Source organism: Oryctolagus cuniculus, chromosome 7 (genome assembly GCF_964237555.1).
Source record: "Oryctolagus cuniculus chromosome 7, mOryCun1.1, whole genome shotgun sequence".
Classification (NCBI taxonomy): Eukaryota; Metazoa; Chordata; class Mammalia; order Lagomorpha; family Leporidae; genus Oryctolagus; species Oryctolagus cuniculus.
The window spans coordinates 58,663,042-58,675,657 of NC_091438.1; the positions used below are offsets into that span (position 1 = coordinate 58,663,042).

At 40.0% G+C, this 12,616-nt stretch overlaps 2 protein-coding genes across 8 annotated transcripts in view; one reads left to right on the plus strand and one right to left on the minus strand.

Annotated features, from left to right (window-relative positions):
- Positions 1 to 12,616, minus strand: part of RAP1A (RAP1A, member of RAS oncogene family) — an 89,884-nt gene that overhangs the window by 901 nt on the left and 76,367 nt on the right. For 6 of the 7 annotated variants that reach the window (XM_002715775.5, XM_017345982.3, XM_070077877.1 and 3 more), the window contains 3 exons: positions 11,481 to 11,621; positions 8,158 to 8,301; positions 3,390 to 3,505 (listed from right to left, as the gene is read on the minus strand). In XM_002715775.5, the coding sequence (XP_002715821.1) occupies positions 3,419 to 3,505; positions 8,158 to 8,301; positions 11,481 to 11,621 (372 nt within the window). In that variant the 3' untranslated portion in view covers positions 3,390 to 3,418. Of the gene's footprint in view, positions 1 to 3,389; positions 3,506 to 5,823; positions 8,302 to 11,480; positions 11,622 to 12,616 lie in introns of all 7 variants that reach the window. The other variant, XR_011390525.1, reaches the window with a different exon arrangement.
- On the plus strand, positions 8,295 to 10,201 carry LOC100351336 (large ribosomal subunit protein uL6-like). The gene has a single exon (XM_051856159.2). It carries the CDS (start codon positions 9,522 to 9,524, stop codon positions 10,098 to 10,100), a length of 579 nt encoding a protein of 192 aa, XP_051712119.1. The 5' UTR covers positions 8,295 to 9,521; the 3' UTR covers positions 10,101 to 10,201.

The following is a 12,616-nucleotide window of genomic DNA, read 5'->3' on the forward strand; positions in this document are numbered from 1 at the left end:
TGAGTTCACAGGAGGAGAGTCTGCAACTGACCAGCTTCAGCCACCCTGTTTTATACTACTTAATATTTCACATTGCATGACAGTCTTACTTGTAGAGAAAAAAAAGTGATATTTCACTTCTATCCTTTTTGAAAGTTGCTTGTCCACTAAGGAAATGACACTTGCCTGCATAAGGTTTCCATGGAAATTCGTTATTAAACCACTTTCTGATTGTATACATTAGGATCATGACCTTTAATACAGGTAAGACAAGAGATGATACAGAAAACTGAATGAAAAGAATCAAAGTTAGTCTAAGTGCTCAGGAGAGAAGGAGAATACAGGAAGAATTCCTATGGGTGAACTTCTCTCAGAGGCCATTAAAAGCAGGACACACAAAAAGAGACAAACATATTTCAACACAATCTTGTCTCAAGGCTGTAAGCTGTCCTCAAGACTCGTGCACTCTCACTGAAAATGTTTATAACTGCTACTTAAATCAATCTCATATCTCAGTACTTTTTAATTTTTTTACTTTTTAATTTTTTGACAGGCAGAGTGGACAGTGAAAGAGAGAGAGAAAGGTCTTCCTTTTTCTGTTGGTTCATCCCCCAAGCAGCCACTATGGCCGGCGTGCTGCGCCAATCTGAAGCCAGGAGCCAGGTACTTCCTCCTAGTCTCCCTTGCGGGTGCAGGGCCCAAGGACCTGGGCCATCCTCCACTGCACTCCCAGGCCACAGCAGAGAGCTGGACTGGAAGAGGAGCGACCGGGACAGAATCCGGCACCCCGACTGGGACTAGAATCCGGTGTGCTGGCGCCCCAGGCGGAGGATTAATTTAGTGAGCCGCAGTGCCGGCCCATATCTCAGTACTTTCAGAAGTACAGAAACTACATGGCACTTCAAGTTTACACCCACAAGAAAATGTATTGCCAAATATTCCAATGGCTAAATTACCTATTACTTGGGATTATCAAACATCCACTGAGATCTGAATGACTTACTCAGTAAGTTCATTACAAGACGGATTACAAACCAGAGTCCAAGAATTCACGCAACCAGGATGAGAGTCGTATCACTAGATCTAGGCGAAGATTTCTCTCCTCTAAGGTAAAGCTCACAATATGCCATCACACTGCTGGGTGTGTATGAATAAATCTTAAAAATCACAATAGACCAGGAGGTGGCACCCTTTCCTTTTAACATAAGCTAAAAGGACATTTTCTGAGATTGGGAAATTAAACTAGGGTTGGCTACGGTAACAGCATCATAAGTAGTCAACTGTAAGAGAATGAAATAATATACTTAAGAAATGGAACTGGAGCCCTCATTTTCTCTACCTTTGCACTCTTACCTAAACACACACACACCAGCCATCTTAATAATCACTTTCATGGAACTAATGATTAAAGTTCCTGAATCAAGGCTTCGCGAAAAGCTTAAGTTAGCAACCATTTGGCCAGAAGCCTTTCGAGGCCACACCCATGCCCTTTTCTCCTGCCCGCCCATTTTCTCTCTGCTCTCACCTACAATTACCCAACAAAGATATTCGCTCATATGTCTCAGCAAGCCCAATGTGGAGCTCCGGGCAGAGGTAATCCACTAAGTCTTACCAGAGCTTAGAAGAGCTCATGTAACCAACTCTCAAGTGTCAAGAGTTTATGTTCTTCTAACCCAAACAAGTTTACTAATATTCACATAATTAGCATCAAATTACATCACAAATTCACTTCATGAAAATATTCTTTTATAGTTATTTACAAAATTGTTGACTTAGAAACTGTTTAGGGAATGTAAATACATAATTAAAACAGATGTCCCACAGGGCCAGATTTCACTTGATAAGCACCTTAAATGCTGCCATTAATTTCTTTCCAATGAGTCAGTACAATTAATGAAAACTTAAACGGTACTTAAAGTCAACTACCTCTCGGAAGCCTACAGATGAAATGGTTTCTCGAAAGAAGTCAATCTATACCTGATAGAAAATCACTACCAGGTAAACTAGAACATGACGACAGCACATATTGTTCATTAAAAAGATACACACCATTGGCCGGTGCTGTGGCTCTCCTGGCTAATCTTCCGCCTGTGGCGCCGGCACCCAGGGTCCTAGTCCTGGTTGGGGCGCTGGGTGCTAGTCCCGGTTGCTCCTCTTCCAGTCCAGTTCTCTGCTGTGGCCCTGGAGGGCAGTGGAGGATGGCCCAAGTCTTTGGGCCCTGCACCCGCATGGGAGACCAGGAGAAGCACCTGGCTCCTGGCTTCGGATCGGCACAGTGCCGGCCGTAGCGGCCATTAGGGGAGTGAACCAACAGAAGGAAGACCTTTCTCTCTATCTCTCACTGTCTATAACTCTCTCTCTGTCTCTCTCTCTAACTCTGCCTGTCAAAAAAAAAAAAAAAAAAAGGATATACACCACCAATTTTGGGGAGGATGTAAAACTTATGAACTGGTCTGATCACTTTGAGAAACTTTGTAGCAGCTGTTTATATGCTTAGCATATTACCCAGTCATTCCCTTCCTAGATATACAGCCATCAGAAATGTATGCACATGCGCACATACATACGCGAGTATGCCCAGTATAATTGTTTTTTTTTTTGGACAGGCAGAGTTAGACAGTGAGAGAGACAGAAAAGTCTTTCTTCCGTTGGTTTACTCCCCAAATGGCTGCGCTTCCTCCGGGTTCCCATGCGGGTGCAGGGCCCAAAGACTTGGGCCATCCTCCACTGCCCTCCCAAGCCACAGCCGAGAGCTGGACTGGAAGAGGAGCAGCCGGGACAGAATCCAACACCCCGACTCGGACTAGAACCCAGGGTGCCGGTGCAGCAGGCAGAGGATTAGCCAAGTGAGCCGCGGCGCCGGCTCAGTATAATTCTTAAAAATGTATTTTTGAGTGAAAGAAGCCAGACATAAAATAACATAGTACATATAAAGTTCATAGGCAAAACTAACCCATGGTGTTAGAAATCAGGATGAGGTTCATTTGGGGAGAAATAACTACTATTGATATATATGGGTGTATTCACTTTGATATAATTCACCAAATGTGCACTTACGCCTTTTTGTTGCAAAAGGAATCACTGTTTTGCTTCAATTCAGCATGTATTTGGGAATTATCTAGGTAGGCATCTATTTACTCAAGCCATATTTTGAGCACCCATTCTGCAGCAGGCACTGGGGACACAATGTGAGTAAAACAGACATGGTCCTTGCTCCACACACCCTTTAGAATCTCCTGACCAGAAGGCAAATTATTCAAGAGATGAGCATATCTACAAGTAGGTATCCCATATACAAATTACGAAAGTCCAGAAATACTCTAATAGGTAAAATGGGAAGGGGTTAAAATTGGGACAAATCCAAACTATGAAGATAAGAAAGGCATCTGGCTCTGCTTTTAGCATCTTACCTGGCTCAGAGCTGCTGCTGACTCCGGGTCTAGAGCAGCAGACATGATTTCTTTTTAGGCTTCTTCTTTTCCACTGGTGTTTTCCTATTTATCTGTCTGACCAGGTCATAAAATATCTAAGTTAAAGAAAAATGAAAAATCAGTTTTAGTCAACCAACATTTCAGATTGTGCTCCAAAGAACAACTTTGGTTCTGTTAAGTATTATTCTGATCTATATTTTGCTACTCTTTTTATTTTTATTTTTTTGACAGGCAGAGTGGACAGTGAGAGAGAGAAAGAAAGGTCTTCCTTTGCCGTTGGTTCACCCTCCAATGGCCGCCGCGGCTGGCGCGCTACGGCCGGCACACCGCGCTGATCCGATGGCAAGAGCCAGGTACTTCTCCTGGTCTCCCATGGGGTGCAGGGCCCAAGCACTTGGGCCACCCTCCACTGCACTCCCTGGCCACAGCAGAGAGCTGGCCTGGAAGAGGGGCAACTGGGACAGAATTCGGTGCCCCGACCAGGACTAGAACCCGGTGTGCCGGCGCCGCAAGGCAGAGGATTAGCCTAGTGAGCGGCAGTGCCAGCCAGAATCCAGTTTTAAGTCTGATGGTATTAACTTTTTTTTTTTTTTTTTTTTTGTGACAGGCAGAGTTAGAGAGAGAGAGAGAGAGAGAGAGAGAAAGGTCTTCCTTTTCTGTTGGTTCACCCCCGAAATGGCCACTACGGCTGGTGACCTGCGCCAATCTGAAGCCAGGAGCCAGGTGCTTCCTCCTGGTCTCCCATGCAGGTGCAGGGCCCAAGGACCTGGGCCATCCTGTGCCTTCCCGGGCCACAGCAGAGAGCTAGACTGGAAGAGGAGCAACCAGGACAGAATCCGTCGTCCCAACCGGGACTAGAACCCAGTGTGCTGGTGCTGTAGGCGGAGGATTAGACTAGTGAGCTGCGGCGCTGGCCCATTTTGCCACTTTTATTTTCTCTCTCTCTCTCTCTCTCTCTCTCACACACACACACACACACACATACACACACACACCCTTATTTTCTGGACCATTTGAGAGTAGTTGACTATGTATTTCCTAAGAACAAGGATGTGCTCTTACATAACCATATTAAATTTATTAGATTCAAGACATTTAGGCATTAATACATTATTTGGCATTGCCTGACAGTGAAAATCCCATTTTTGTCAACTGTCCCAGAAATATCTTTTATAGTAATTTCCCTCATAGGGAGAGGATCCAACCAGGACCACACACTGATTTTCATTTCCTGTCACCTTAGTCTCCTTCAATCTGAACAGTTCCTTGGCCTTTGTCTTTCAGGATACTGTCATATCTGAGAAACAAAGGCTAGCGGTGTTACAGAAGTCTCCTCACCTTGTCTGAGGTTATACATTTTTAGTTGGAACAGGACAAAAATGATAGTTGTACCCCTTCTGAGGTGTCACATGTAGACCAGGCCCTTGATTTTTTGCTTGCCCTATTTTAGTGATATTAATTTGGTTTGGTTAAAGCTAAAAATAGCAAAAGTCTACTGCTCCTTGAAGTAACAAAGGTTATCTGCTAATAAATCATTTGGATGAAAAGTGTAAAGTATCAGATAAAAATATAATGCTATTTATTTCCCAAAAGCAGATTATTTTAATTCTGAGATGTTTATATAGTTTCATAGCACTGGGTATGCCAAAGTGTTGAGACATAAAATGTATCAGTTGAACTTGGCTTTTTGCTATGAAATGCAAACACTCATTTACTAGTGACTTGGAATAAAATCAAATATCACAGACACCCTTTACTCATCTAGAATAAACAGTGCTTTTGCAGAAGTGGATTTTGGAAATGTACTGGCTCTAAGGGGCATAAGGACAACTGGCAAACTCTGAATATGCTTGTATACCAAACACAGATCGGGTCAATGTCAATTTCCCTCATTCAATAATTGTTTTGTAGTTATATAAGAGAAGATTTTGATCTGAGGATATACTTTTTAAAATATTTAAGGAGTAAATGTGTGTGATTTCTAGCAATGTGGCAAAATTTTAACAACTGGTGAACCTGGATGAAGGGTAAACAAACTTTTAATTATGCTTAAGTCTTTTGAGTAAAACTTAAAAGTACCATTTAACTCCTAATTATCTTATTTCTAAGAAAAGGCTGAAAACAAAAAATATACAAGCAAAATGGTAGTTTGTTTTTCAACTCTGATGCTTGCATCAATTTACTGTGTAGAGGCCATGAATGGAATCTCATCGGTTTCCTAGGCTCAATGTATAAACTATAATATGAAAAATAATAAAAAGACAAACTAAAACAGTTAATAAAAAAAGCACATATAGTTTCTATTTTGGTTTCTTTATGCTACTCAGTTTCCAGTCTGGTATATACTATAACAGAGAGGTAACTAATTTTTGTAGTATTATTCTAAATGATTTCTTTGGGAAACATTGCCTACCTCACAGCAGCAGATGGTTCAGTGATGAGAGCAAGTTGGAACTATAATATCTGGTTAGAAATGCTGAAAGTCCCCAGCCTACGTTCTTCCTCATCTCTCTGAACTACAGAAAAATCTGAAGGGAACACAGAATAGAGTTTCTCAATCCCTATCCCACTCCTAAATTGGGATGTCTTGATTCCAATTACTATTCCTATAGCAAAGAACAATTAATTCTTGATTAAGACTGATGTGACTCTGTTATAACTTTTTTAGAACATACTTAAGTGGTATGGTTAAAACACACATCTCTCAGAATTAGAGGGCTTTTTGGCAAAGCAGTATGTCCTGCCTATTTTCCAATCTGAGGCCAGGACTGGAATCTTGGGAAAGTATAAATCCCTCTAGCTTCAGGCATTTAGAAATCACATAAACATTTACAATGCTTAAACTAAGGAACTCTTAATTATCAAAGGAATCCAATAGCTGGATTATCAGGCTATAAAGAGAAAAACATTTAAAAAATCAAATTATTATACTCAAGAATTTCTATCTTGAAGCTGGTGTGTTTTCTAAAACAGTAAAGATTCTTAAGATGGTTAATATATTTCATTTTATTATTTTCCATCTATTTTCATAAAAACTCGTCATGTCAAAGGTCAACTTTAACAAGACTGCTATGAAAAAACAGCTGTGCTGTATTGGCAATTGCAATTCAGAGGAGGGTTAGTGGCATGCAGGCTTCTACAAACACGGGACACTACAAGGTGAGGAAAAGTTCCTCTCCGTGGTGTTCTGCCTACCAAGGGAGAGGTCCCAGGTGCAGAGCCTGCATCAACCTAGTAAGGAACCGATTCCTGCAGCCAATCATCCTGTAGCGTGTCCTCACACGACTGCTCCAAAACCCAAGCACGTTCTACCAATCTCAATGCATTCTTTAATAAAGTTAAAATTTAAAAAAAAATATTAAAAATTAAAACTTTATTATTAACCACATCTTTCAAAATAAGCTGTAGCAAACTGTAATCCTACAAAAGAGAAAATGGAGGTGGAAGCATATTCCGTATTTCCTTTCATCTGCTTGGCAGTGGCAGGTCTCGTTCTCCCTATTAGGATGTAAACCTCCTGGGGGCAGGGGCGTATCTGTCCGGATGAATATCACCTGTTACCTGGGTGTCTAATACAGTACCATATGCATAGTATGTACTCAGTAAGTATTTCCTGAAGAAGTTAAATCTGTTAATTTCTTATTTTTATGTAGTTTTTAAAAATGGTTTTGTAAAACATATGATTTGTATCTAGCATGTTTAAGTGTTTTCTATCAGGCACCTAAGGTAACCTGGCCATTTTAAAAGTCAGGTAATAGTCTACAATTATCAATGAAGGAAAAGGGATCTACAAAATCACAGATCAGAGAGGACAGCAAGAAAATCACAGAACTCTGATAACCAAATCTGCTCTTCTCTCACCTGTGCCCTAAATAATATGAACTCTGGCCCATTCTAATGATGCCACAAATGACAAGCACACAGGCAACAGAAAAGGAAAGAAAAAACCCAGTCTGTTTTGTTTTTAAACAAGGTGCACAGTAAAGTTAACAAAAGGAAAAGGACCCTTGATTGATGGGGGCAGTTAAGAACTGCACTAAATTTTAGGACCCCAGAAAACAGGCCGTTTACACCCAGACGTGCAGCTTACTTGCTAAGCATTTCTGTCTATAGCTACGCTGTCAAGATAGTGGAGTGTTTAACTCAGGGACGGATGGATACACACAGACACACGGACACACACAGAGTTTATGCAGCTGCTCTATCAGCTCTAATGGTCTGAGTGGATTCCAGTTACATGTCCACACTCTCACAAATTCCTTTTCTTTGCATCACGCACCAAAGGCACGGCAAGATTCAGAACACCAAATCTTGTGATTCCAAAGGTAGCAACATCATTTTGTGCAACAAAAACTTCTTATAATAAACTACTTTGCTTGCTGTGTTTCTTTACTTGACTTTAGAACCCATTTACATGCATCTAGACAGATAATTACTACAATACAGGGTGATATGACAGTTCTGAAACACCACCTTCTGGCAAATCATTTAGAGGCTTATCAGGATTTTATACAAATTCTTTAACTTTCTTGACAAAAAAATTGAAGTGTCCTCATTATAGCCATCAAAATGATCCTATGCAAGTTTAAGAATAAGGTTTCTAGAAATAATTAGTGTTTTGTACAAAGTGACAGAAACACAATTGCTTAGAAGAACAAAACGTTTTCTTAAAAAATTTTTAGGTGTTAATTAAAGCCAAGGAAAATAAAAAGGCACTTATTTGTGCTGCCCAGCAGCTGTAGGTTACCTCATTAACATTGATCTTTGACTTTGCAGAAGATTCTAAAAAGGCACAGTTACACCATTGTCTTGCTAAATTCTGGCCCTGTTCCTTGCCAACTACTCGCTCATCTTCCAGGTCACATTTATTGCCAACCAAAATCATTGGAACCTATGGGAAAGAAGAAACATAAAATGAGCAATGAAATACTTATTACTTGCTCTCTTCTTACAAATAACCAATTATCTGCCACTAACTGAAATTTATTAGGATTATTAGGTTTGCCAAGTACCCTCATAAAAAGGTGTTGTGTGTGTATGTATGCATATATATATATTGTATTGTAGTAATTATATATATGTATGTTGGGGGGAAAGGGTAAATATCAAAAAACATGGAAGAGATCCTATCGCAGTCATATGCTAAATTATTTTAGGAATATAATCCCCAAATTCTCATGCTGACTATTTGTGATAGATGAATACCAAGTAGAAAACTCTGAAAAGGAAAGAAACTTCTTGCAATACAGAGAATGTGTTCATTGGACCTGACTTAAGTGCTTCATCTCACAGACAAAACAAACGCTCAAGCAATGCCAAGACCAACATAGAAACAGGTCCTATATCTATCTACATTTAACATCTATTCTAGACGTAGATTTGAAGACCTGTCTATAATTGAGGAGTTAAAAAAGATGAACAATAAAAATAAAGCCAGAAAGCAGTTATGTATTCCTTTTTTACTCCGTATCACAGATGCTCAGCTACATGTAGTTATGACTTCCTATTTCCAGTAAAATAGGCAGCCAAAACAAAGTTTATTAACTTTCTTAGTAAAAGGGTGTCAAGAAAACAAAGTCATTTGTTTGTAAGGTGATGAACACTATACAAAGGAAAGAATTTAGGAGAGACCTGGTGGAATGGGCAATTGTCACAAATTAGACTAAACCCATCAGACATCTTCAAATCCATCTTTTTTAGTTTATCATACAGGATAGAGGGATTAACATAACTAGGGCTCAGTGACTTGCAAATAATTGCCTATGAAAACAACTTTCTTAGTCATGGAAAGGAAGAAAAGTACTCATTAGGTCACAGTTGGTTATGAGTCAATGGTGTAAAGCCCTTCCACCAACAATATTACTAAGTCAAGGTCATGAGCATATGTATATGCTCTCATTAATAATTGGAGAGAAGACACAAAAACAGCTGAAACTGTATATCCTAATTTGTACAACCGAAAAGAAAATTCTTTGCTGTTCAAAACTGAGGTAAACATGAATTATATATTTCATCTTGGCAAAAATGTTATTTTTAATTTAGACAAAATTTCCAAAGCAAAATTAAATTTTAAAAAATCCAGCTGCTCTCTTTGCCGCATCTACTGCGAGAATGAAGACCATTCTCAGCAATCAGACGGTCGACATCCCAGAAAATGTCGACATCAGTCTGAAGGGGCGCACAGTCATTGTGAAGGGGCCCAGAGGAACCCTGCGGAAGGACTTCAACCACATCAATGTGGAACTCAGTCTCCTGGGAAAGAAAAAGAAGAGGCTCCGGGTTGACAAATGGTGGGGAAATAGAAAGGAACTGGCAACTGTTCGCACGATCTGTAGTCACGTACAGAATATGATCAAGGGGGTTACACTGGGCTTCCGATACAAGATGAGGTCAGTGTATGCTCACTTCCCCATCAACGTGGTTATTCAAGAGAATGGGTCTCTTGTTGAAATTAGAAATTTCTTGGGTGAAAAGTACATCCGAAGGGTTCGGATGAGGCCAGGTGTTGCCTGTTCAGTGTCTCAAGCCCAGAAAGATGAATTAGTGCTTGAAGGAAATGACATTGAACTTGTTTCAAATTCAGCTGCTTTGATTCAGCAGGCAACAACAGTTAAAAATAAAGATATCAGAAAATTTTTGGATGGTATCTATGTCTCTGAAAAAGGAACAGTTCAACAGGCTGATGAATAAGACCTAAAAGTTATCCGGCTGCAGAAACAAGAATCCAGATTGTGTCTTGTGGTATTTTAATAATGCAATAAAAGATTATTGATTTGGAAAAAAAAAAAAAATCCAGCTAATTAAATGCTTTCACATAATTACAAGGGGAAAAATCTGCATGTAAGCAAAAACTCTATCAATAGAATAGAAATAGAAAGAATATACCATTACGGCTCTTAATACTGTTCAGTGTTCTTTGACCACTGTTTCTTTTTTTGACAGGCAGAGTTAGACAGTGAGAGAGACAGAAAGGTCTTCCTTTTCCATTGGTTCACCCCCCAAAATGGCCACTGCGCTGATCCAAAGCCAGGAGCCAGGTGCTTCTCTTGGTCTCCCATGCAGGTGCAGGGCCCAAGCACTTGGGCCATCCTCCACTGCCTTCCCGGGCCACAGCAGAGGGCTGGACTGGAAGAGGAGCAACCGGGACAGAATCTGTCGCCCGAACTGGGACTAGAACCCGGGGTGCCAGCGCCACAGGCGGAGGATTAGCCTATTGAGCTGCGGCGCTGGCCTGACCACTGTTTCTGCCGTAACTAGCAGCTTCCAAAGCTCAAGTCCTACTTTTTTTTTTTTTTCTGCAGTGAGCAAGTTTACCATTTTATTGAAGTCACGTAAATGATTTGACAAATACACAATTGAATGACATCACTGGTTTGTTGTAATTCACAGTGAATTACTAGAATACATTAAGGTGGCTCCTTTACACGTAGGACTGCAGAGTGGAGTCTCACTTCTTACTCAAAGTACTTTTATTAAGATTTGCTTATTTATTTGAAAGGCAGAGTTAGAGAGAGAGAGAGAGAGAGAGAGAGAGAGAGAGAGAGAGATAGATAGATCCTCCATCTGCTGGTTCACTCCCCAGATAGGACTACAATGGCTGGGGTTGGGCCAGGCTGAAGTCAGGAGCCTGGAATTCTATCCAGGTCTCCCTATGTCGGTGGCAAGATCCCAAGCACTTGGGCCATCTTTTGCTGTTTTCCCAGGCACAGTAGCAGGGAACTGGATGGGAAGTGGAGCAGCCGGGACCCAAACCAGCACTCATAAGGGATGCCAGCACTGCAGGCAGAGGTTTAACCTGCTGTGCTCTGTGAAATACTCTTTTTCTTTCTTTATTGTATGTTTTACCTACATGGCATAATGAGCACTTAATCATATATCTCCTCATTTTACAAACACCTTAGCATATAATTTGCAAGTTAATTCTGGAAGCTTTATGAATTTTGTTTGCTTCAGGGACCTTTTGGCATGTGGAAGATACCTTCCAAATCCCCTACTGATAGAGTAAACAGAAAAATTTTTATTTCGCTGAAGAAAAATAGCACTATGTTTCTTAGAGAAAAAAATACTTACATCTTCTGTGTCTTTAACCCGTAAAATCTGTTCCCTCAGGTCCTGTAAGTCATTAAACGTGGACTGAGCTGTGATTGAATATACCAGTGCAAACCCTTGGCCATTCTTCATATACAAATCCCTCATTGCTGTAAATTGTTCCTATAAGAAAACATGCGTAATTATAAAAGTATAAAGCTCTTGAATATAACAGAATAATCAAAAGTAAGCTAGTTATTTTTCCCTTTTAAATCACATGCTATTATGACAGAAACACAAAATGGAATACATAGTTTCTAGTAATTGAGGTCAATGTTCCTGTTCCCTACCAAGGTGAACAGAAACAGTGATAACAAAACTATAGGATTAAAAGGAATTTCCATCTTAATCTGCTTTCTGTGACTTAGAAGAACTGTAGCTAATTCTTTTTTTATATATACATATCTTAATTTTGCTTGGAAGCTCATGACATAACCACGGCCCAAGTGAAAACAATCGGAAGCATAAACTCAGTCCTCAACTGTGACTTAATCATCCAGCACAGGCAATCTCGAACACTTATTGGCAAACCGATTCTTCTGGTAAGAATGTGTTCATGTATTCTCAGTTTTAAAACTTCGAGAAAGTGAGAACACTGCAAGGACTATCCATGTCCTTCAGTCAGATTCACTACTGTTAACATTTAGTCCCGGAGCTACAGTCACATCAAATTAGAGTGCTGTTTTAAGTCTATTTCTTCTTATTTGGCAATTATCACTACTATATAATTATAAATATTAGTATAAAACAGAATTGCATAAACTGGATACTTTATACAAAGCATTAAGAAAGCAAATATGGTAACATATTTAAAACATATACAAGTATATTTTGGGTATTTGTAACTCTATGTTTTATACCGTCACATCTTTGGGAGTCCTGCATATAAAAGAAGGCCTTACTCCACAATGTTTCTGAAGGGTTTCCTGCCTTGGCTTTCTGGCTTCCCATCATCATTACCTCTATTTTGTATACAACATCTGAAATAGTTAGTTGTTCTACCCTGGCTGATGCAGTCACTGTGGATTTCAGGAAGTCTGCTACACTACCACTCGTTATCCTGAGTCTTAGGTGTGCCAAAGGACTATGCTAAGTATTCTACGCTATTGGCAGTGCAT

What these genes read in the sequence shown, in the direction of transcription:
- LOC100351336 (XM_051856159.2), top strand. Translation starts at nt 9,522, where the DNA reads ATGAAGACCATTCTCAGCAATCAGACGGTCGACATCCCAGAAAATGTC.